The sequence below is a fragment of the Danio rerio genome, chromosome 20 (assembly GCF_049306965.1).
Source record: "Danio rerio strain Tuebingen ecotype United States chromosome 20, GRCz12tu, whole genome shotgun sequence".
In the NCBI taxonomy this organism is placed as follows: Eukaryota; Metazoa; Chordata; class Actinopteri; order Cypriniformes; family Danionidae; genus Danio; species Danio rerio.
Genome location: NC_133195.1, coordinates 27,524,786 through 27,551,839, shown reverse-complemented (window position 1 = coordinate 27,551,839; position 27,054 = coordinate 27,524,786). Strand labels below are relative to the sequence as shown.

The window sequence follows — 27,054 nt, the reverse complement described above, 5'->3', positions numbered from 1 at the left end:
TGCCTGTTTAGTGAGCCTTTCAAATGTGAATCGTCACGCAGCCTCCGTTTTATTAAGACTAACGATAAAAAGTACGGCGCGTGGTGTTAACACTCAGAGAATATCTTGTAGTCGTGTAACTTCTTGTACAGCCAAAGGTCAGGCTGGCAGCAGATAAACTAGAGCAGTAGCACGAAATTGGCCTCCGTCCCAGGACGTTCATCCTTCATTTGGATTGAGTCACTTTTGGGGTCGAGTATTTGTTCCGTTTGTGCGTGTGGTTGGAATCATTGTGTAAAACGCCCAGGAAAGAAGGGTCTGTGGGATATTTTTATGATTGCATCATAACCTTTCACCCTACAAAAGTCTGTAATTAGAGTACGGCCTGTTTTTTTGTGTGTTTATACATGCTATAAGCACAGGCCAGTCTCAGCGTGACTGAACTTCCAGTGAAGGAAAACATTTGCCCAAACTCAATCACATATTTTTGACCTTGTAATTTCCTTCGAAATCAAGATCAAATTTTCATATGCAGCCTCCAGTGTTTTTACACACATCCGCTGCAACATTTTATACACCAGCATTGGATTCATTTAATAACAGAGTGCCATAATAATGAGCGCTAAAACCTGGAAATGAGTTAGAATTTTATAACTTCCACTTTTGGAATAGGGCTTTAAGGTCTGTGGTTTAAGGTCTGTGACAGAAGTTTTAGTCATTTTTATATTTAATTATAAAACATCAAATGCATTTGTAATGCCACACTCATGGTTTATTGATTTATTTTGTTTCATTTTGAACACTCTACAAAAGCTAGAAATAGAAAACTCATTTATTTCTGTTTTTTTTTTCAGTCATGGTTAGCATATGGCAATTGTATTTTGTTTGTTTTTGTGTGCTCGCAGATTTGTGTGTGTGTGTGTATATACTGAACAGTTGAAGTCAGATTTATTAGCCCCCTTTGATTTTTTTTCTTTTTAAAATATTTACCAAATTATATATATAATATTAACATTAATATTAATATTATATTAATATTAATATATGTTTTTTCTTCTGGATAAATTCTTATTTGTTTTATCTTGGCTAGAATAAAAGCAGTGTTACATTTTTTTAAAACCATTTTAAGGTCAAAATTATTGGCCCTTTTAAGCTATATTTTATTTCAATAGTCGACAGAACAAACCATCATTATATAAAAACTTGCCAATTACCCTTACCTGCCTAGTTAATCTGGTTAACCTAGTTAAGCCTTTAAATGTCACTTTAAGTTGTTTAGAAGTGTCTTGAAAAATATCTAGTAAAATATTATTTACTGTCATCATGACAAAGATAAAATAAATCAGTTATTAGAAATAAGTTAAGTTAATAAGTTAAAAATATTATGTTTAGAAATGTGTTTTAAAAAATCTTCTCTCCACTAATCAGAAATTTGGGAAAAACAATAAACTTAATATTAATTAAGTTGGGAAAAACAATAAACTTAATATTAATATATTAATATATTATTTTGTATATATATTAAAGTGTGTATTAACATATGTGTTTGCAAATACAAATACAAATATACAAATACAAATATGCAAATACATATACAAATACATATACAAATACATATACAAAAATTATTAATAAATATTTTAAAATATATTAATCTATATTATTAATTAATCATTTGACAGCACAAATAATATATTATGTATTATATAATAATATAAAGTATATATTTCACACATTGTAGATGTTATTGGAGTTAAATTATAATATGATATACTTAATTTTAATAATATTTTATTAGTTTTAATTTGTTTTAGCATTTAACACAGGAACAAAATGTAAGCTATTTTCAGTGGAAAAAATTAGAAAAAATTAAAAGTAGTTATTTTTTATACGGTATGATTTTATTTATTTTAATATTATTTAAAAAAATTGTGGAACACAATAATGGAATTTTGTAAATACTGTTGTTGTGATTCTTTACCATGAAATTTCAATCACAGTACATTAACTTCATGCTTGTTTTCTTGCAACTATTCTTACTCTATTAGCTCCTTACTCTAACTTGTATACAAAGATGAAAAGATTTGTTGGAAGTTCAGCCGTGGTGACAGAAAGTCCTGCAGTTTTATTATAGTTCATTAGTAGCCTAACATTTTTTTTTTTCTGCCGGTGAGATTTTGGCATCTTAATAATGTTCACTACAGTGCGCTGAACATGACATGTAGAAAAAAAAAATAGCAAGATTTGCTAGTGGCCACAGGTGGGGTGAATAATGTCAGTCTTAGGGTTTTTCCTCCGGAAGCTGCGGTGGAGTTGAGAACTGAAAGTGGAGCGCTGGTGTGTGTATTGCAGAGATGATGAGGTGCTTATGGCTGAGGCCATCACGCTTGAGTGGAGGGGATGCTGGGTAGCCTGTTAAAATCCAGAGTGCTGTTTTTTCCCAACACATGGGAGTCAAGCCATAATCACACGATTTGTGTTTCTTCTCTCTTCACCCACAGCGGAGACTCTGGGATGCGCATGGATGTCTCTCATTCTATCCCTTAACAATTACTCTTCTTAGGAAATGAGAACATAATTCATCCCTTGCTTGTTTTGTAACGTCTCCGCGTTGGTAATGATTTCGCATTCTGTTTATGTGTGTTATCTTTAAAATCGTGTTTGGTGTCTTATTAAGTCTTATTGGCCAGATGTCTGGGTTTTTGTATTACAGGAAATGTGAAAACGTACTGTAGCAATGAATAACAGGGAACAAAAATGAGGATTAGAAGGAGAAAGTTTCAAATGTGATGAAAGATGTATGAAAGTTATTACTATTCAGTGAGGTGAAAAAAAAGACTACTTTAAAAATATGACATGCAAGATCTAATTTTAAAATGAATGAGCTGTTTCAGATTCTAGATTATGGACGTATGTTTGGATGCATGTATGGGTGCATGTATGTATGTATGGATGGATACCACATTCAGTGTTTCCCCTACCATTATATTAAGGGGGGCGCCCCACCTTCCCAACGGCTGTACCCACCCCCCTTAAAGTCACGATATTTATATTATCTATAAAGCGCCAGATCCCATCTTTTTTTTAATAAACAAGCTTAATAGCCGTATGTAATATCTTAAAGGGCCTCGAAACCCCCTCATTTCAGCAGGGTGTTTTCACACCTCTACTTTGGAAAAAGTCAGAAAAGTGGGCGTGTCCAGCTCTGTTTAGGGGGGAGTGTCGGAGGAAGAAAAGAGGCTTGGTGTGGGAGTGTCTATTTGGGTGCGCTGAATTTCAGAGTCAAAACACACAACCACAGCGGACAATGTCACTGTGTTACATGGACATCTGTAGTCGAATTATTTGCCAGATTATTAAATGGTGGACTTTAACTGCAGTTTGGCTCTTTCATTCAGGGAATTCATTTATGTCTCTCCCGACAAACGTGATATTTGATTCGAGGCGCTGCTCTAAGCGTGTATTTTTCATGCAATGTTTGATACCGCACGGCGAATGAGAGAAAAAAAAACTCAGCATTTCCCGGAAACTTAGATGCACACGGCAGGTAGCGTCAGAAAGCCGCGTGTGTTATTCCGGTCACTAAATCCAACACGAGGTTATAGTTTGGTTGTAACTGTTAGTGCTAACTTGTTTACACTCGTTGCAATAGTTTGTTTGATACGAATAAAATACGAACTGAATAAACAAAGAGCACTGGTCGCTCACTTACCAAATCTGTAGAGACAGGACAATCACCAGCAACTAGAGCCGCGTCTTTATGAAGAGAATACTAAAGCGAATCTGGATCTCAGCGTTTGCAGATGAGAACAGCTCTCAGGTAAACAATAATCCTCCTTAGACATGTAAGTTATTGTTGTCGCGCGTCGCGTACACTGTAATCCACACGTGAGTCTAAGCTCTCACAGAGAGAAAATGAAAACAAAACTTAACTGCAGCAAACTATAAAAGCAACACTTCACGCTTGTTTTGCCAACACAACGTGGCTTCTCTGCCATCTACACTCTGACAGTAATGAATATTAATGAAGTTGCACAATAGAGCTCGCTTATTGGTTTGAACCAAGCCTTACTCATGCATTAATGCAACACACTGTAAGACGTAATAAGACTCACTCTGGCACAGACGCCCAGTGTGCAGCCTGGAATACAGTCTATTATGTCATGGCGTGACGCAGCTTCAAAAATTCGTTTCAAACCGGAAGTACGAATTTGCTTGAAATAACGCAAAAACAACCAATTTACACTTTTTAGTGAAATATAGGTGTCCTAATAGTGTTTTTAGCAGTGTGGGACACATATAGGACTGTCAACAGCTCAAAAAATGTGTTTTGGTGTTTCGTGACCCTTTAATTACACAACAGCATGTCATTTCTGTTCTGCGCTCGCGGTGTAATATATACACATATGCAGGCATCCCAAGTCTTCCAGAAGTTCCGAGAGTCTCCCACAAATGCATAGAGACTCCCGGATGACTGCAAACGAATGATAATCTCCCGGAAATCGCGCGTCTCCCGCCCAGTCCTCAAATATATCCAGCATCCCTCCCCACTCTTCAGATACGTCACGCACATCCCATGCTGTGACGCGAGCGGAGCTATCTCCTCTATCTAACGTTAGTGTCTCATCCAACCTTATGACCTCTCCCGGAAGCTCTGCATGTCTTCCGAAAATTCATACCGGCTCTGTGATCCCCAAAATTAATTAAAATACACAGAAACCATGGCGATGAGAGTGAATGAGCAAGAGAACAGATCGCGAGAGGAGCACTGATGGTCTAAGCATTACATTTGTTAGGTTAAATGATATGAGCAGTAAAGATGTCGCTAATGCAAATCCCTCTCTTATTGAGAGATCTGCTGTCAATAGTTGGAGATGAGCAAAATATGTGAATGGTCTTGTATGTATTTTTACCTTTTTACATATAACAACTAAAAGTTCTGTGTTTTGACAATATTGCAAGTCCACTAAAAGCTGGCTGTTATTATTAGATAAAACTTTTTTAAACACGAATATTTCATAATATAACTTTCTGAATACACTTCAAGTAGTTTATTGGCCTATTTCTTTTTATTAAACAAGCATTAGGTTTATAGATTTTCATCTTTCATCATTTGCAATGTTTCCAAATTGCATTGTTTGTATTTTTCTGTGGCGTTTCATTCTACTTTGGTGACCCCTAATAAATAAGGCACTAAGCCGAAGTAAAATAAATGGATGAATTATTTTCTGTTAAGCCGCTTCTGGCCATGACATGTTCACATCTAAATTTTTATAAGAGACACGTTTTTATAAATATCTCAATAATATGGGTCAGGCATTTCTGACTTTACATACCAAGAGACTCAGGAAATGTTCCAGAAGCCCATAAAGAAACATTGCAGTGACAAAAGCTGCACAGTTCATTCTTCCATTCATTCTTTTGTCGGCTTAGTCCCTTTATTAATCTGGGGTCGCCACAGCGGAATGAACCGCCAACTCATCCAGCAAGTTTTTACGCAGCGGATGCTCTTCCAGCCTCAACCCATCTCTGGGAAAAGCTGTACAGTTTGTGAATCAAATAAATAACAAATGGCTGTACAGGTCAAATAGCTGTTCAGTTATTTACTGCTGTCATGAAAAGACCATGACTTCTTGTGACAGTGTCAGTCTGAACAGCCATACTGCCTCACCCCCTAATAGACCTAATAGAACCCTTAGATCATTAGGATCAAGTAAATTGGAAATTCCATAGGGTTCCGTCAAAGCAGGGTTAAACCCACCTTTAGCTTCTATGCCCCCTGCTGCTAGAATCAGCTTCCAGAAATGATCAGATGCACTTCAACATTGGGCACATTCAAATCAAGACTTAAAACAGATCTGTTTAGCTGTGCCTTTACTGAATGAGCACTGTGCTACGTCCGACAGATCACACTACTATGTCTTTGGTTTTGTTTTGTTTTTTCATTATTTTAAAACCTGTTTAACACATTTTAATGTTTCATTTGTTTTTAATAATATTTATTCTTTGTTGTTTTTTATTTTGTTATACTTGTTTGTTTATTCCTGTTTCTGTAAAGCACTTTGAATTACAATGTGTATGAAATGTGCTATATACAGTAAATATACTTGCCTTGCCTTCAGACTTTTAAAGACACTCTATACATTAAATTGGATTATTTATTATGATTAATAATTATAATAAAATGATACATTTGCAAACAATATAAACAATTGATGTTCCCTTAATTTTGAGCACATTAGTTTTCCTCATTTCAAATGATTACAAAACAGTGTAATTAGGGTTGAAGATAAGTATACAACAAACACAAAAAACCAAGTTGTGTTTACTATACACATCATTTTTCAGAAACATCAAGCTTAAATACATAGGTTTAAACTGAAACATTCTAGTGGAATGTGCTTAATTTGTCACACAAATCCTTCCAATCCACTTCTTGCTTGCTAGACTTGTAATTGTATTAAAACTCAATCTAAAATACAGGTCACAGCACATTTCTTATGACAAAAGAAATGTAATAACTTGTATTCACATACAATTCTCAATCAAACTCTTCATTGAAATTGCAAAGCTGATAATAGAATGCAAGATAGAAGCATGTCCATTAGTGATCTTTGACATTTTGGACCTCACAGTACGTGGACAGTGGCAATCTTGGGTCAAAGAGACTGGATGATTACTGTATGATTACATGTCAGTAAATGAATGGTTGTGGTGCAGGTCAGGTGGCTCTGTGTCTGGGGGTCAGATGGTGCAGTGGGAGCGCTGATTGATGATAATAGGCTGCCACTGCTGAGCTCTAATTTGTGTGAGGAAGTCTGGAGAGGGTCTTCACCAGGCCTGCTGTAGATAGCAGACATTCCAGTGTCTGCTTCACGACCAAATGCCATTCCAGACTCGTGACAGGCTGGTCGCACTGGACTGCTGGGCTGATTTTATGAAATAAGGGCTGGTGGTAGACAGACTTTAATCAACTGTTTTAGCTGTTTTGTTTTGTCAGTTTGTTTTGTTTTGCCGTGCAAAACAGCAGAAGCATTGTTTTGTCGTCATTTTTCTTTTGCATGTTGTTTTATTTTTAATTGTTTACTTAGTTTTTGCTTTGTTTTGTTTAGCATTTTTTTGTTTTTATTTGTTATTGCCATTTTGCTGTTTGCTGTTTTTTTTCAGTTTCCTTTTTATTATTTAGTTTTTTTTTTTTTTTGGTTTAATTTTCTTTTCCACATTGCTTTAATTTCTTGTTTTGTTTTTATTGCTTTGTTTTATTGTTTTGATTTGTGTGGAGTCAATCTAGAGCCATATATGCTTGCAAAATAAAATAAAGTTTTGCAAACAAAAAGTGAAGTATTAAGCAAAACAATCCCCAAAAATCGCAAAGTGAAAATAATTTTTAAGAAACACAATTTTTCTTTATAAAAATAATTCTTAATTTTTATTTGCAGTTCATTTATTCATTTCATTTCATTTTTATTTTTCAAAACTTAATTCTCCCTTTGCCGTAGTTTATTTTTGTTAGCAAAATTATTATTATTATTATTTGTTTTTTTGCTCAATACTTTATTTTTTGTTTGAAAAACTTGGGGGCAAGTATGTATGACCCTACATAGACTCCATAGATTTACCACTTGGTTTAATTGTTTTTTTTTCTCTCTATTTGCTTTGTTTTGTTGCCTTATTTTTTATGTTTTGCCAGTTTTTTATTTTGTTTTTGTTTTGGCACATTGTTTTGAATTGACTGTTTGTTTGTTTTTGTTTTTTTTGCTTTCTCATTAGTATTTATTGAGTTTTGTTTGGTTTCGTCAGTTTTTGCTGTGTTGTTCGGTTTTGGTTTTGACATTTTCTATGTGTATGCTTGTTTGAGCTAATGTCTTGGCTGTTTTGTCCTGGATAAACATTTTTCAAAATGCAATGCTGTCATTTGTATGTTTGAGAGCTTTTGCTTGTGTGTAAGAGATTTCAATCAGTCATCTTTATTAATCAGCTCTGCCAGTAGCAGACGCCAGAATGAACAGTCTTTGCTGTCTGGAGAGCTGCTTTTGAATTGGATTCCACTTTTCTCTACAGCCCAATTGGAGAGTTCAAAATTCAGAGAGACAGCTGTCCTAATAGCAAAAACATCGCTCTAAAGTGCAGGATGTGTCATCGGGGACACTCATAAGGAATTCTTGCCATTTAATATTCGAGACGGACTGAAAGTGAGAAGGGAGAAGTGGGGAAAAAAGCTTTCAGCTTTTTAAATATCAAAGCAAAGTATTACTGGTTGTGTGTTGAAAATGTTTCGGTTACTTACATGTACATCATTTAATGAAAACCCCAAGCAAACTAGATGTGACTGTACCTTATACTTTCAGATTCAGCTTCAAGTGTAAGTTTCAGTGGCCTTTTCACTTCTAAAGCATCTCACGGTTTGCCGAAAAGCTTGGGCTTTGATCCCTGAGAGAAATGAAAGCGTTACTTAGCAGCTTGAGTGGTTCCTGTGTGGAGCGCCAAATCGGAGCGTCCCCTTGGCCCCGCTCTAACTGAAAGTGACAAAGCTCTTGGTAACGGTGGTTGGGAAAGCACATTTCTGTTTGGTAGTGTGCAGCGGCAGGACGCCGGGGCTGGGGGTCGAGGGACAGACAGCGAGCGAGAGCGGGAGAGACAGCACAAGAACAGCAAAAGAGAAAACCTTGTCACGGCAATTCTGCCCCGTTCCCTCAACATTCATCAAAACGGCGGGCCATCATCTTCTACCTACTTTATTTTCTGAATCACTGAGCCTCTACTGACGGAGTGAATTCTCCTCTCCTTGCTTTCTGTCCCTTTCTGGCTGCTGTCTCTTTATTTCTTTCAGTTTTGTCTTTTCTTTTCCCTTCTCACTCAGCTTTTTTTTCTAATGTTTGCACTCAACTATGTGTGCTTACTGAGTGAATAAAGTAAAGCCATGCATACATTCGTGGTTCCCAAATGGTCATTATTTACTCACCATTCACTTGTTCCAAACCTGTATGAGTTTCTTTCTTCTGTTGAACACAAAAGATGTTTTAAAGAATGCTGGTAACCAGACAGTTGTTCAAAAATATTGTTTTGTTTTGAAATTTTAAGTTTTTTGTTTAGTGAGTTTGATTTTTTTTGCGTTTTATTTTGATCTTGTCATTTTGTTTTTGTCGTTCGTTAATTAATTAATTAATTTATTAATTCAACTTAAAATGAACAAAGTAAGTGGCTGCTGATAACTGTTTGGTTTCTGTAATATTTTCAAACATCTTTAAACAGAATAAATCTTGAAAGTTTTGGAACAATTTGAGAGTGAGTAAATAGTACATTAATTAAATGTATGTGAAACTATCCCTTTAGGATTGAAAAAGTTAAAAACAATGTTTTGTTTTGTTTAGATTAGCATATAAGTACATTTTCAGACTATGTTACTTACACACACACACACACACACACACACACACACACACACACACACATGAAGAGAATCCCATATTCCCTCTCTCAACCTCATTGTGCAGGTTATTCTACATATGTACACATGCACACCATCTCCCTGGGCTTGTGAAGTAACGGTAGACAAGAGTAACAAGAGGACATTCTACTTCTTCCTTACACACATACAAAGTTTGTGTTGGCCAGGGGCAATAATGAGGCAGATCTAACACCCACGCTTTCTGTCTCCTTTCACATATTCATTTACAGACTCTCACACACCAGTTCAGCCTCTCCTTTAGATTTTTTTTAATACAGCCCCGTCTCTTTTTGCTCCAAGTCAAAATGTCAAGCTAAGTAATGTTGATTACGTCAGCCCTCGTTAGTGTTCGCTCGTTTCAAAAAAGCCGTCTGTGGGAGGCCTTGCTATTAAAGACCAGAAGAAGAATGATCGTCAACTAAAGACACCAGCCAGTGACAGGTATCCTTAGAGATGTTTCCATAAATACTTAAAATCTTAGTCCACCCTCAAATTAAGATTCAGTCACCATTTAGAGTACCATAGACCACATGAGAAGTAATAATAATAATGAAAAAAAGTCCTGCCCATACAATTAGTTGTGAATACCATCCAACTAAATAAAAAAAGCAAACCAAAGAATGGTCTCATTCAACACATTATAATTCAAGTGTTGTTGAGATTTAAAATGGTGTAAAACGAAATTTAATTTATTAGTTAATGAAAATTATTCACCAACTAGAGGACAAAACGAGCACAAGTTTTGTGAAATCTTTTGAAGATTTTTCTTTTATGGTCCAAAAAAAGGCATCCAGCATTAGAATAACAGCAGGGTGAGTATATAATGACTTACGTTACAATTACATTTAGTCATTAGGGAGACGGTTTTATCTAAAGCAGCCTACAAATGAGGGCAATCAAAGAAACAAGAGAACAACAATATGTAAATACTATGATAATCCCCAGTTTGTCTAATAGCGTACACAAATTATATTTAATAGATCACAGAACGGCAGTGCTATTGTTAGAAAGACAAATTATAGTGATCTTTTTTCCTTTTTTTAAAAATAAATGGATAAGGAAATATTGAAAACAAAACAAAAGCTGTTATAGCTTCAATCCAATCAGAATTGTGCAGCCAAACTATGCGGAAAGCCTACAATAAAACAAACAAACAGGAAAGTGCTGACAAGTGAGATGATGACGTCTGCTGATTCAGAAGCATTAACAGATGAATTCGAATCAAAGAAAAACAGCATGTCGGTAATATGGGAATGTTTAGGTTTCAAAGTCACAGACACCAAACAAATACAGGAAATTTGTAAGTTCTGTCAAATATTGTACATTACAAAAATTTTGAGAACAGCACCTAAAAAAGCACCACAGACGGCTTTATGAGGAATGTCTTGCTAAAATGTCAACTAAAATTATTGCCAGTTACACTCACTCTAGTAGCTAGCAAACAGCAACAGTAAAGTACAATTTCAGAGCTGTTTGCAGCTGTTACACCGTATGAAAAAAACATCACAAAGGCACCAGAAGATAACTAACGCCACAAGTCACTACTGTTTGCTCTAGAGAAAAATTTGTGTTTCATTCATGAATATTTATAAATATTCATTCATTCATTCATTCATTCATTCATTCACTTTCAACCACGTTTCCGGGGCCAGGTCAGCAGTCTTAGGAGAGAACTCCAGTCTTCCTTCTCCCCAGACACTTCCTCCAGCTCTTCCGGGGGATCCTGAGGCATCCCAGGCTAGCCGAAAGACATAGTCCCTTCAGCGTGTCCTGGGTCTTTCCCAAAGCCTCCTCCCTTTGGGACATGCCTGGAACACCTCCCTAGGAAGGCGTCCAGGAGGCATTCGAAAAATATGCCCAAGCCGGCTCAGCTGTCTTCTCTCGATGTGGAGGAGCAGTGGCTCTACTCCGAGCTCCTCCTGGGTGACAGAGCTCCTCACCCTATCCATAAGGATGCACCCTACCACCGTGCAAAGGAAACTCATTTCGGCCACCTGTATCTGCAACCTTGTCCTTTCGGTCATGACCCAAATATCATGACCATAGGTGAGAGTAAGAACGTTGATTGACCGGTAAATTGAGAGATTTGCCTGTCGGCTCAGCTCCTGCTTTACCATAACAGACCAGTACATCGACCGCATTACTGCTGCCGCTGCACTAATCCGCCTGTCAATCTCATGTTCCATCCTTCCCTCACTCATGGACTAAACCCCAAGATACTTAAACTCCTCCACCTGGGGTAAGGACTTTCCTCCAACCTGGAAATTTGAATACATTTTGGAGTAAGTTAATATCTTTTCAGATCCTTTTATAAGGAAACACTTACTGCATTTTTGCAGAAATAAGTTACAATAGATACTATTGAGCTGAAGCTTGACTATCAAATTAAATTGCAAATCAAAAATTGCAATATCTGTAAAAAAAAAAAAAAAACGCACAGCCCTTTCTCACAGTCATCTAAGTAGAAGCTGGTAGTATCAACAATCCATCAAACAAACCGTGCGTCCACCCCGCTGTTCAAGCAAACCAGTTACAACTACTGGGCGAACATTATCATCGCCTCATAAATATTCATGAGGCAGGATGATAAGGTTTATAACATGCTTTTAGGAACATTCCTTTGCCCTTGGCTGAAGTGAAACCTCCATTCTTTCGGTCTTGTGGCTCCTGTCAGAGAACAGGAACTGCAATGCAGCACTTAAGAACGTGTTTCTGGAGCCTCGTCTCTCGATAAGAGAGTTATTCAATAGTTTTGAGGTGGATGAAAAGAAGTCGCGGACGTGAGAGTGTCAGCCTTGACTTAAGTGGCTGGATAATTAAAATACTTCAAAGTTAATACTGCGCCGGCGACGCACAGAGAGAAAAAATGATTTTTCTTATATAATGTCATTCTAGTGCTTCTGCGCTTTTAGATACTCCAGAAATGCCACCGAGAGAAAAGGAGCCCGAGCGTATATATGAAAACATCCATGCATAATGCATTCCTAATTTATTCTAATGCAGAACATGATAGACGCTTGCTTCTGCTTGAATTAACTTCTGCATTAGGAGGCTCGAGAAGGTCACTAATATCTGCTTTTATGTCACCCAGTCGCTGCACACAAAACGTCCCCCCCCCCTCTCGCTTCAGGACAGACGGGACAATTATACGATTTTCTGCTGCGTTTGGCCCCTTACGTGCGATAAAAGTAGGAGTGGGTTGAGTCGCTCTGAGGTAAGCATGTCATTAATGGTTGTTATAGGGCAGTGGTTAAACATACCACAGGGAAGGTGCCACCAAGAGGCAGTGAGGGACACATTTCCTCCATATTAACACTGAACTCAGGGTCTCTCTTGCAGCTCGCAGATTTTAGTCGATACGAGGGTTGTCACCGCGCTCGATTCTCAATTACTCGGCTGGTTCTCTACAGAGAGATGGGACACGGCCGGTCCTGTGCTGCTGAAATAAGAGGCTGCTCTGTATGATGAAGTTTTGATGAAAAATGTGCTGTGAATAATGTCAAATATGAAAATAAAGTTGGAAGTGTGTTTAGATATTTGTGTTTGAAGCCTTCATTTGCAATCTTAGACATGGATATACAGTATATGACATGTATGTGGACTGTAGATGTGTATGAAGTATGTGGAATGTATGTGGAATGAAGTCATATTGAATTGAAGGCTACAACATTAACAAATTTGGTCTATAAAAAAAGAGAGATGAGAGGCCAACTTATATGCAAAATTTGCAATGGGAAATAAAACTTCTGGCACCATTTGACATTTATCAATGTGTCGTAAGGCATAGGTTGTAGCAGCAAACAAACTGTGAGATGGCAGTTCTGTATTATTGATTTTGTCAGGCCATTTTTGTGGGCTTTTTTGCTTGCGACAACTCCTTTTTGAACTTTCTCAGAGCATGTTGTCACTTAGAAGCCATGACCAAAAATAATTGATGTGATTGCTTCACATCAGTCATATTTCATCTGGTAAAATGTACCCTATCTGACAAAAGTGTTGTCGTCTATTTAAGTTTTAGGAACAACAAATAATAACTTGACTTCTAGTTGATCATTTGGCATCAGAAGTGGCTTAAATGAAAGGCAAAGGCCTCTAGATTTAGAAAAATAATTCATATTGTGTATGACTCTTATGAGCTTGGAGGACAACATCCATACATCTCTGCAATGACTCAAATAACTTTTTAATGAAGTCATATGAAATGGCAGAGAAAGTGTTCTTGCAAGACTCCCAGAGTTCATCAAAATTCTTTGGATTCATCTTCAATGCCTTATTCTTATTCTTACCATAAACATGCTCAATAATGTTCATATCTGGTGACTAGGCTGGAGCACATCAAAGTTTCAGGAACTTGGATGTGGATGTATGAGAAGGAGCGCTATGCTGCTGAAGAATTTGGCCTCTCCTGTGGTTTGTAATGTAATGGACAGCACAAATGTCTTGATAACTCAGGCTGTTGATGTTGCCAGACGCTCTGAATATCTCTCACACGCCCACATACTGAATGTAACTCCAAACCAGGATTTTTCCTTCATCAAACTTGACTTATTTCTGTGAGAATCTTGGATCCATGCGGGTTCAATAGGTTTTCTGCAGTATTTGTGATGATTGGGAAGTTCAACAGATGATTCATGTGAAAAAACTACCTTCTGACACTTTTCCTCATTATCGACTAAAAGTCAAGTTATTATTTGTTGCTCTTACAACTGGGATCGACAACAAGACTTTAGTCAGGTAGTGTATACCAGTCATTAGCTTTTATAAATTAACTTCAATATGTTAACTTCTGTGGATATATCACATGTTTTCATAGAAAAGTTGTTCATAGACATAAATTCTTATTGTAGATCATGATTCCAATCTTTTCTTCTCATTTTCTTTTTCAACAAAAATACATTTTCAAGGATAGAGCCCAGGTATTTTATATTTGCTGAATGTGCATGTACGTGTGTCTAACTTCATTCAGTAGTTCATTCAGTGTGCTTTTTTGCACTTGTACTTTCTGTTGATTACACTTTTATTACAAAATGTTAAGCATACACACACACTTTCTTCATTAAAATATATAATATATTGATAGATATATAAAATAAGATTATCAGTCAGTCATAATCAGTTCAGCTCTCTAAATCAGTGGTATTAAATCAGGGTAAAAGTGGAGGTTGTGGAACAATGATAGGGGGTTGCTTGGTGATTTCAAAACATAAAAATAGTACTTACTACTTGCATAAAAAAAGCAACAACATGCAACTAAAAAGCCATCACCCTTTCATTTTTTTCATAGGATTGGTGAGTTTAGCAATAGCGTCAGCTGCATCAGATTGATTTTATAGCACCAGGTAAACATTTCTGAAACTTTTATGTCAATCAAATACATAAAAAAATAATACAGGCCTCAACTAAACATTGCAGGTGATTTCTGAGTGGCAGTCCTCAAAATTAAATACATAGACTTGTGCTGAAAACATTGTGCCCACCAGTCTCATTAAATAAAGTAAATATTAAATTTAACAAATAAATAAATTATATATATAAATATATGTCAACCTATGGTTGTTAGACTGTTATACTTCTCTTGTGTTGTGAATATGCTCATGTTTATATAGGCCTATTATTGTGTGTGCAACATTTGTATATTTACAAGCACTTCCGAGGAATGTGGGGGTTGTGAGTCACTGGAATTGTTATTTTGGGGATAGCGGACTGAGAAGTTTAAAAACTAAACTACTTTACCATACAATCTGACTGTCTCAGATCTAACACATTTTGATAAAAGCTTTACATTCAAATTGTTTAGAAGTTTAAAACAAAAAATAAATACATTTGATACATACATAAATACATTCAATTAATTTATTTATTAATTTAGACATTTTATTACATATTTTATTGCTTAGAATGATTATACATAGCTATTTTTTATTATTAATCATTAAAAATAACTTGTTTATTTAATGTTTGCTTCCACAGGATCTACTTTCTTTACAAATATAAGTGTACACTTCTACACTAGCGCTGACATGTTTGAAGTCACAGGTACTATATTTTTAGCTTTATTGTTAACAAGTGGCCACCAAGGCTTGTCAGAACTCCAACTATATCTGTTACCTTAGGGCCAAAGTTTAGTGCTTTTACAAGTAAATCCAAGTGACTAACAGATTGACTTGTCAATGGAAATGTGCCTCGGAGATCCCGAGAGCAGTGTACGTGTGTTTGTATAAGTGTAACTAGATTCAGAAGTCAGAGGGTGTGCTGGATGAAAAAAAAGATACACAAAAATAACAAGAAAACACTTCATGTGGGAGAAGTAAGTCCAGAGGAACAGTCACAACTTTTATTTCCCAGATCAGGTTAAAAGAGCCGAGGCTATTACAGCGAGAGACAGTCAAGCACCTCATAGGAAACTCAACAGAAGGAGCAGTCAGTGGAAAGGGGCAAAAGATCCAATTACTCCAGTACATCTGGTTCTGGGGTGTACAAGTGTGCTCTTTAAATTGCTGGTGTCCTGCCTGCGTCGCCCCACTCCTCATGGGTAATTGACACTCTCTGCATACAATATATGTGGACAGAGGCGAAAAACAAACACAGATTCTAAAGCGATCGGACTGCTTTGACTACTGCTGAAATCACCCAAGCCTTTTCTTCAGCACAGTTTCCAACTGAGGGAGTTTAAAACACTGAGTATTTAACGTCTCTAAATGCATCAGTATGATTGCTGTGGTGTTAAATGGAAGCTGGTGGTTCTGACTCAATTGCCACTTAAGGAGAACCAGGAATTTTGGCTGCTGTTGTAAATGATCATGTAGGCTGGATCACAGTGTGCTGTATGTGTGCACTGCTGAAATGTTTTTGTTTTGTTCCTAGTTCAAATATCTGAACATTCGTAAACCAAAAAGCATTTTTTTAAACAAGTAAAAACTTATTATGAATTAATATATAAATAAATGTTTATATTTATTTTATTATAATTATTTATTTTTATTATATATTTTTTAAAATAATCATTCAAAATGCAGTGGGGTTTTCTTTAAAACACACAAGTAAAATAATCTTGTTTTTTTTATTTTATCTGTCACATTGGCAGATTACTCTGCTTGTTTAAAGGAAAAATTTGATAATTTTTTCTTATTATTTCTGAAAACAAAGCAATTTTTTGACAATGCAATAATACATATATTTCAATTTTACAAATTTTTTTTCCCAAATTGATGCATGATTTAACATTTTTTAGATATTTGGACTAAAAATGAGCCAACAACTCTAAGTAAGAAAATCATGTTTTGCGGTGTGTGTGTGTGTGTGTGTGTGTGTGTGTGTGTGTGTGTGTGTGTGTGTGTTTGCATGTTTTTTGTGACATAAGGACACATATTTGTATAGCAATATGGATATTAGGGCTGCACAATATATCACATCAATATATCACAATGTGTGAACATGCAATAGTCACGTTGCAGAATTTGCAACGTGGAGTCAAGATTATAGTTAAAACATTACAATTTTAGAGTCGTTTAAGCATTAATAAAGTGAAAGCTTATCAGTTGCTTGTGTTTTTAGGGCCTGTGTAAACATTTTAAGTGATTTTAAAGCATTTGAACACAAGGAATTATCATGTTTGTAGCTTTAACAAAGATTAATCATATTTAATTATTTGCATGATGAAGAATATACCGCTTTATTGTTTGATTATTTTATTTCTGTATCTGTATACTGTTAGACTCCTTTTCTATATTTGCTGTGCTTTATTGATTTATCCTACTTATAAATTTGTATTGATTTATCAATCTAAAATAATTGTTATCTTGTGAAAAATCACAATATAAATTGCAGAAAATGTAAATATTGTAATGTATGTTTTTTTTCCAATATCATGCTGCCCTAATGGGTATGATGTAGATATTACAAGGATAAGGTGTCCACATTTTTCAAATTTTTCACATGCTTTGTTTTTAAAAATCATACAGAATTAGTTGTTTTGATGTTGTTGTTTTTTATTTTTTGAGGAGGTTAATATAAGGCAATATATAGTTTGTACAGTATAAAATCAGTTATGCCTATGTAATGTTCCCACAGTTCACAAAAACAAACCTGTGCGTGTATGTGTGTGTGAGAGAGAGAAAGCTTCACTGGTCAGATCTGGATGGGATATTAGATTGTTTTAGTTGGATTACGCTAGATATGTCAAAACACGATCTGACTGCATGCGGTTTTGGATCAGCACTGCTACGCATGGTGCCAGGTGGTTTTAATCCTGAATTGCTCATTACCACAAGGTCAGTGATGAGGTCAAAGTTGGTTGTGACCCCAGATCTTTGCCCTTGACGGATCATTGAGCACGATTCAGAGATGTCGCCGCTTTTCTTGCTGCACAAACGGATCAGTTAAATTCCTCTTGAAGCCTCATTCTCTTTTTCCTCCCCGTCTACTTGAGGGAATTCCCTCTTTTCTTACTTTAACAGACGTCCGTTGAGAGTGGACGCTCATTAATGGCGCATGCATGAGCGCTACATTTCCATGCACTTCTTCCAGAACGTCCTTATCCGAAGGTTACCTTCTGAGATTCGAACAGATCTTATTTCTGAGGTTATTAAAAACAAGGAATTTAATTTGGGTTACCCACAAGCTTCTCGGTTTAAATTCACTCAGCTTTTGGAAATGGTATACCGAGCCGACACACAAAGTGTTCAATAACTTTGTAATTTAAAGACAATTATGGTACACTGGTGGAAAAAAAAATAGTGCACATGGATCGGGAAAGGAAGGAATATATGAGAAGCCAGGAAAATCAGCAGCAGGGTTAGGGTACATTTCTCTAAAAAGGGCTTCTGCATGTGTCGGCAGAATTAATTTGACTTAATTGACATTCATAAGCCAGACGTTGCAGTTTTACTCTGACTGGGATAAGGCTGTCTTCTGCTGTTTGCTCAGTAATTGAAATTTCCATTATGAGGTGTAAACATTTAACAGCCACCAAGTGAATATTCATCAGAGCAGCAGCAGTAGTGACACACGATTCTGTCTGTGTGTATTTGTGCCAACCAGGTACTGAATTTGCAATAAGGCAAGGGAATAGGCTTTTTTGTCCTGCGTATATGAATACATTACGGTGCGTTTGTGTCAGTATGCCTTTCATGGAAACATATTAGAAGTACTGTTTATAAATATAAAAGATGATTTGTTAAAAATGCAAGAGAGTAAACATTGTAGAGATAAACAATTATTAAAAAAAAACATGATATATTGTGGCATTTATAGAAAGGTGGGAGGAAAAAACCAATGTTAGCAGACAGTACCATTCATCTTTATTTTATCCAGTGAATCACTTTTGCATGAAGAGTAAGTGTCAGAATTAATAAACATGAATGCATTTAGCTTAGAATAGTGTTTAAGTATGGCAATTTTACTCTAAATTCACATTATTGTGTCAATGAAGACTTCCTTATGTGAAAAGTTGTGGCTTCTTATAACAAAATAGGTCAGAAATAATACTATTTAAAATAATGCTGTAAAAAAGTAGTTCACTGATTTTAACTGTAAAAAAGCTACACTTAAAATATGTAATCTGGTTAACAGTAAGGCTGTGTCCGAAAACGCCTACTACTATGCTGTAGGTACTGCATTTAAAGTTAAATGTACTACTCGGCCGTTAGAAAAGTACATTCTATACTCTATGCTTGTGACCAGTATAAATGGAACTGGGATGTACTACACCCACCTTTGTGTCATCATCACATGACCCACACACATCAGTTGTGTTGCTTCACTCCTATTCATGAATTCTCTTGCGGTACATCATAGGATATCGTAGCATACATCAAATGTGCACTTCAGAATGTCCCTGGAAGTAGTAAGTCATATGGGTACTTCTCACGAACTGTTTTTAAAATTCTATGAATTCTACTTCTAACCCTGCTCAAACACACTGTATGTTTTAAACAAGCCTAAAGCACTTAATTAGTTATTAATAGTAGTAATTAGCTTGATTAGGTGTGTTTAATTAATTTTGGAACTAAACTGTGCAGAGCTGCGGTCCTCCAGGAGTTTGACACCCCTATATAATGGTGAATAACAATAAATTGACTTTCCGTGCAAGACACTTTACATTGACATTACTATGGTTCATTTTATTAGCTATTACAGTTCTTTAGAGTTTTATTTTTTATCTAATTTTGATAAATAATGTTCATTGCATAGATCAATGAATACTATATGAATACTATAATAATGAAAAACATAAATCAATGTTTTTAATAGGAAGATGTACAATATTATATTTGTGCATATACATTAAATTAGTCAGTACTGATGTTATATTTGAAGCTTATCTAACAAAATAACTTGCAATAACAGTCCAAAAACTAGTACACCTAATTTTATATGTTAGGGAAAAAAATATTAAATACAAATTTAAAAAGAGGAAAAATCAAGAGAAGCAAAAAAAAAAAAAAAGTTAAAATTCTGTAGGTTGTAATTTTTTTGGCAATATTTAGCTTGAATTTATTAATATTTTGGCAATATTTAGCTTTTCAATTTCCAAATTTGTTTGGTGACTAAAATATAATTTTAATAAATATATCTGTTTAATAAATCTGTTTTGTTTAAATGCACCAAAACACATTGCCTATATTCACTGAGAAATGGCGAAAAAAATTAATTTTCAAAATGGGATGTACTCAATTATACGGAGCTCTAAATATTTATTATCCTTATAAATATAGCTTCTTAAAGAACACTGCGGTATTGAACAAAACTGAATCAATGTTGAACCAATTCGAGCTGAATGATAACACAGCCACATCTGCATTATAGCAGAATTAGCATTTGCCTCATTTCCCAAGTTCACACTGATTCTGTTTCCTTCCTGTTTAATACAGTGCAGCTGCTTTAAACCAATCTCTATTGTAGAAAGCGCTACAAAAATAAGGTTGACTTTAGCATATGCTCTGAATTACTAAACCTCAAAATCATTCTTTCTCTGTTTCTTTCAGCTCCCTCTCAAGTGAGCGAGGTGATAAAGGAGCGAGTTCAGCAGCACAGTGTTCAGCTCTCCTGGCAGGAGCCCGATCAACCCAACGGCGTCATCACAGAATATGAGATCAAGTACTATGAGAAAGTAAGTACACGCCACCTGCTCCTCTTCATGAGCTATTAATGAATATATCCATGTGTGTGTATGTGTGTGTGTGCATTTCAGAAAAACAATGAGACAGACACAGGCGACGCCTGTGTGTTAGTACCTGTCTATCAGCTTCCCAATTCCCATTCAACCTTTCCTATCCTTCATATTTATGTATCATTTCTGTTCATGATTTGCATTCTCTGTGCACGCCGCTCGCAGTCAAATGCTCCGGCCTGAGTGGATCCATCCCCTCTAATTGATATAATGAATGAGACTCTCATAAGATTTTAATTAGACCAAAGTCCTTCACAAACATACGCAAGAGCGTCTTAGTTACACTTAGTTATTCACGTCTACGACCACTTCAGAAATGCGCACACAAGAGCAGCACGTAATGTCTCGGATTGTACCTGAGCATCTGTTCGATGAAAAACAACCCACAATCCCTTGCAGGCATGCACACGGTGCCACTAAAACATTAATCAGAATCATAGTCCAAAAAACCATACATACCCACACCCACACACACATACTTAATTTCTTTTTCTCTCTGCTGCTCAGTCCTACCCGCCATCCATTATAAAGCGCAGCTTCATAGTTTCTGGCTTCAGACTCATATGTCAGCTAGTCAGGCGTGAGCAGAAATGTCCAGCGCGTTTGTTCGCTCGTGCTCGGCCTGTTGGGTTCAGTCTCTTAAGCAGTGTGTGCGAAAGCAGAAAAGTCTCTTGAGGGGAGCTCTCTGGCTGTGGTCCGTCCTGTTTGAAAATTAGACGCAAGCTTGACTTCACTGCTAACAGCCTGTGTCATGCCATTTAAGAGTTGCGTTTTTTTTTTTTTTTTTGCTGCTGAAGTCCAGGAGAGATAATTTACAGATCAGTGGAAAACACTGTAGCGCAGCACATGCTTTTGTATTTATATGTTGTAGAAGTGGTGTTTTAGTGTCCTCGAGTAACTGTAGTATTTAGTAAAAGCTTGAATTGAAGTAGCTATTTTTAAATTTTCTGAATGTTCAAATGAAATTAATTAAATTAGGGAATGATGTTACTTCAGTTTTGAAATGAAAACTAATAAAAAAATGAATATAATGACTTTTTTAGATTCAATTACTCATCCTTTACTTGTTGGAGTTTCTTTATTGTGTTAACTCTCTAGGATCTATTTATGCACATATGTATATGATGATCCTCAAAATCACCTTAATTTCGTATTGATAAGATTATCACAGATTTGAAACTGTAAATGGTCCATTTTTATTGTTATGTATTCATAATTACAACAAAAGAATCAGTTTTTGTAATCAATACAATCTATAAAATAAGCAGTAAGTGCTTTCTGTGCATTCTTCTCAACATAAGGCCTTGTTTACACTAATATGTTTTAGTTTTAAAACTCATAAGTTGCGCTACGGCTACGCCTTTTGTCCACACTACCCCGGTGTTTTCAAGCGGGAAGACTAATTGTTTTATAAACACTAAAGAGGCCATTTTTTTTAAATGCTGCTGCTCCATTTCATTGTGGATGGGGGAAAACAGAAACATCTGAAAACGGAGCAAGGCTGCAGCATTTGCCAACTGACTTTTCTGACTTTTTCTCAATATTAAGTAGCCTACACAAAGTTCAGTCTTGCAGCCTTTCTTTAAGATCAGACTTCGGAAGTCTGATATTGAAAACAAACTCCTGAGGACATGCCATGTAAATCTTCAAAGGGTACTGTGTACTTTATAACTTTATAACATTCACATCACTCTGCTCACATCTTTACAATAAAATGAACATGTGATATAAGGAACTGCTTGTTTCAATAATCTATAATGGCCATTATAAAGGTATAACATACAATAAGTTTAAACAATATAGCCAAACAGTCAGTCAAATAAGCAGAATCAGTGTACGCGGTTACATAAATTAATATATTAACTTATCTTTGTGCTCAACCAAAACACGTTGCATGAGAACAAGTAATAGATTCAAAAGACCAAGGAGTCATTAGATAGAGACATTTATAGTTAACTATCTTATAGTTTATAGTGAGATGAAATCCAGTGGAATATCATTGGTGAACTGTCCGACCTGCACTGCTCTCATCTGGGAAAATGCCTGCAGAGCACCCGCTGACTGCCTGAAGCTCAGACACGTGCATAAGCTACAGCGTATGCCAGAGTCTGTGTGGGCACATGATGTGCGTTATCAGAAGTGTAGTGTGGACGGAGATCTGTTCAGAAACGCTAGGTGAAACACCAGTGTGGACGCAGATCGTTTTCATTCTAAAATGCCGTTTTAAAACTAAAACATATTAGTGTAAACAGGGCCTAATATCCATTGAGGAAATATAGGAACATAGCTATTGACTTCCCTGGTATTTGTTTCTTATAATATGGATGCCAATGTTGCATGTTTTCAGCCTTCTTCAATATATATATATATATATATATATATATATATATATATATATATATATATATATATATATATATATATATATATATATATATATATATATAGTGTGTTAGCCAGCACTCACTTATAGCTATAATCTAACTTTGAATTGTGACAGTTCTTGACCCCAGTGAGCTACAAACAAAAATCAGGTATCATTGGAAAGAAGACCTGTTGAGGTTTACTATGCTCCATCTAGAAAGCATTATGATAAAAAAATAAATAAATAATAGTTATACATCATGAAGTATTTAAAAAAAAAAGTGCTGTTCAATATTTGTTTTTCCATATATAAACATGTAAAATTATTTATGTAATAACCTGGAAAAAAAACAGGCCAAGGGAAAGTCAAGTAATAGCATGCAAAACAAGATTTCTGCAAAAGGCTTTTTCGAAGCTATATCGGTGTCTTTCTGTCCCTCACCATCAGAGGCACTTTCTCAGAATTTACCTTCCCAAACTAAAACATTAACAGAAGAAAAAAACTCAAAAAGCTTTATTACCCCTTGAGGTAATAAATATTGAATGTTGAGTAAATTGTCTTTTTTGGGTTAACTACAGTATCTTTTTAAGTTTCATAGCTCAGTGTGGTAGCTGTTGTGTTTACATGTAAGACTTACATGTTGCATTTAGCACTCTTTACCTGATTTTTTTAACACATTTTTACCTTAACCGACAATGTTATTTATCTGTGTTCTATAAATGCTTACGTTCATTAAATTACACATTTTTTTCTCTCAATATTTTTTGCAATATTACCCAAAAACTAAAAATAAATCACCCTCAGACATCTACTGCATGCCGTTTTCAACAGACTGTGACACACCAACTTATATCTCACCTACTATACAGAATGCATAGCATGCAAATTGGGACAGAGCCAAAGTCTCCCCTCAGTAGGCGTCCATGTGTTTGTTTCCTCAAGCTCTCTTTGACATTCCAATCATAAATGAAGCACCGGCTCCTCTCAAACAGCTTGCTTCTGGTTACCAGGCTACGGATGAAATACTGTGATATTGCCTCTGCTTGAACTCTTTGCGTGTGAAAAGGGCCAAATGCTCCAGTATTCAGTGCCAAACACTTGAGCGTATCCACCCCTCTCTCTGTAAAGAATTTGTACAATTTGTGCTTTTGATAGCGTGTGACAAGATTGTGATTTTGTTTTCTTTTTTTGAACCTGAAGGACCAGAAGGATCGCATTTACTCCACCGTGAAGTCAAAGTCCACTTCAGCCACAGTCAATAATCTAAAGCCCAGCACGGCGTACGTCTTTCAGATCCGAGCTTTCACCGCTGCCGGATATGGCATCTTCGGGCCCAGACTGGAGGTCACCACTAAAGAGGAATCCACTGGATCTGGTGAGCAAAAGAGTATGTCGGAAAGCTATTTTTTTTAAATATCTATTTCTGTTTCAAGGATTTGCATTATGATCTGTCTGATTACACTTACGCAGAGACACTGCAGGTTTATTTCAGTCCAATATAAAAGAAAAAAAATACAGTTTTAAGTGTTTTATTTATTTATTTGTATTTCTGTCTCTATGTTTAAAATGCATTTCATGTTTTTTAAAGTCAGTTTCTCAGTTTCACATGTTGTTTTTACAGAGATTCGGAAGGGATGTAATTGTGGGGAAAAAACAGGTGGAAGAAAAAAAACTGAGTGGGAGAAAAAAAAATGAGTGGAAGATAAAAAGAGTGATAGGAAAATAAGTTTTTGTTGTAGTTTTTGCGTTGATGCGATGCATTGCATGTTGTTGGGGGAAAAAACAGGTGGAAGAAAAAAATTGAGTGGGAGAAAAAAAAGACTGATAGCTAAATGATTCTATTTTATTTAAGTTTTTGCTTCCCTCGCAAAGATATTAGCATTTGCTAGCAAAACTGTTGTTTGACACTTCTTTTTCACTTCATACATGTCAACCCTCCTGTTTTTCTATTCATCAAAGCTGTGCGTCGATCATCACCCTTCCTATGCAACCTCTGAATCAATAAATGCATGAACTGTATAAGTGCTGACTGACGGATGAGCTCTGTATGATAAACTGATCACAGATCAGCACATGCCATCTAAAAGTGGAGCTAAAGAGGAAAGTTCAGGAAACTTTTGGATTTGTGTATGTTTAAGCAGATGAATACACTAAAAAAAATGCAAACATGTCCGTCCTGCGTGTTTAATTTTAAACACGACTAATTTTCTCTTAAATGAGCACAAACAGATACTAAAGTAATCGAATGCTTTCATTATAGATCTGTCCATTCAAGTGACACCTCTGTTAACAAAAAACAAAATGAAATGAGAGATTCATTTGCTGATCTTCATTTGTTTGATAACAGAGGAATCACTTTAAATAGCGTGTACAGACGCTGACGTCCGTCCGTCAGTCAGCGCTTATACAGTACATGCATTCACTGATTCAGAGCTTCTATTGGAAAGGTGATGATTGACGCACAGCTTTAATGGAAAGAAAGTGAATGCAGACATATTTATATTAATTTCAACGTACTTTCAAGATTTAAACTATGGGAAAATATTTTAAATTAAGGTGATAGCGAGACAGAATGGTAAAATACAGGAGAATCCCGGCAAAAATGGGAGGGTTTGACATGTATGAAGTGAACAAGAAGTGTTTGTCAACGCAAATATCTTGGTATATATCTTTGCGAGGAATTGCAAAAGCTTAAAAAAATATATATTTACTTATCAGTCTTTTTTTTTCTCCCACCCATTTTTTTCCTCCCATTCAGTTTTTTCCCTCATCATCATATCTCTTCCGGGTCTCCACATTTTTCATGAATCTTCACTACATACATCACATTTACACATTTAACTACATACTGTTTTTTTAAAGGGATTTGTTTATACGTAACATTTTATTCTACAAAATATGTAGAAAAAAATATGTATAAAAAAAGTTTAAAAAAAAGGTATAAAATAACCTAATTAAAAACTGTTATGGAGTGATAAAATAAGATATACCACTCCATTCTGTCAAAATATGATGTAAAAATACACATTATGCAAATGAGTGCATATTTAATTAAATAATGTCTTATTTGCTTACTTAAAGATAACATTTTAGAAATCTTGTGATTCAAAAATGTACATTGTACATTCAAGTTAATCTTTTAGCTGGGAAATTATGGTGACAAATATTAGTTCATTTTTAAAATTATTATCATTATTATGTTTTTCTATTCACCTTTAGTGTCTTGCTCTAAAGGCAAGGTCCAGTTTATTCCAGATTAAGTCTTTTGACCCAGACTGCACCTGAGACATTGTTTATTTCAGATAAGATGTTCTGTTTCGGTTTTGTCTGCAGTTCGTCAATGAGAGCAGTATTTTTCGAATTCGGAGAAATAAACCTAACGAGAAGCGATCCAACCTGAATGTGTCATTGTTTCAAATGCAGGCCACTGTATTACCATCTGGGACTATTAAGCCCACTTTCAGAAACAGTAGAAGCGTGCACTCAGCGAGACCCTAAAATAGAGCCAGCCCCTCCCTGCTGAAGAAAGAGGACGAAAAGGGGGTTACTACCATTCCATGCTTTGCTTCACACTATCCTGATGTCTTCTTTTGCCAAATGGACCAGTATTACAGGAATCGACCTGTATTAAAATTCTAGCTAATTTCAAAAAGCCATTATTAATCATTAATTATTTTCAGCATAATTCTATTAAAAAATTCTATCACAATATTATAATATTACCACATAAAACTGGATCAAAAAAGTGTAATACAGCTTAATTGTATTCACTTATATTTTGTCATTAGTGTTTTGTTTATTGTTTTTATTAGAGTTTTTATATATTATTGTTTGTTTTATCATATTATTTTTAATGAATTCGAATTAACATTTAAATAACAACGAACAGTTGCAACTGTATTCATTTTATCATGAGACACATATTAAAGTATTGGGTCACACTTTATTTTGATGTTCAGTTTGTTGAATTTAAATTACATTGTATTTACATGCCAACTAATTGTAATTAGATTATAAGTAGACTGTTTGGTTGGGGTTAGGGTTAGTGTAAGTTGACATGTACTTGCGAAGTTCCTAATAGTCAGTTAAATG

General features: G+C 35.6%; 1 protein-coding gene across 9 annotated transcripts in view; it reads left to right on the top strand.

The window, feature by feature from the left end:
• The window catches only part of epha7 (eph receptor A7), a 145,591-nt gene that overhangs the window by 86,326 nt on the left and 32,211 nt on the right, over window positions 1–27,054 (top strand). For 4 of the 9 annotated variants that reach the window (XM_021468468.2, XM_021468466.3, XM_021468465.3 and 1 more), the window contains exons 6-7: window positions 20,413–20,537; window positions 24,163–24,349. In XM_021468468.2, coding sequence (XP_021324143.1) covers window positions 20,413–20,537; window positions 24,163–24,349 — 312 coding nt within the window. Of the gene's footprint in view, window positions 1–15,397; window positions 15,464–20,412; window positions 20,538–24,162; window positions 24,350–27,054 lie in introns of all 9 variants that reach the window. The other 5 variants (XM_021468469.3, XM_021468467.3, XM_073932828.1 and 2 more) reach the window with 2 other exon arrangements.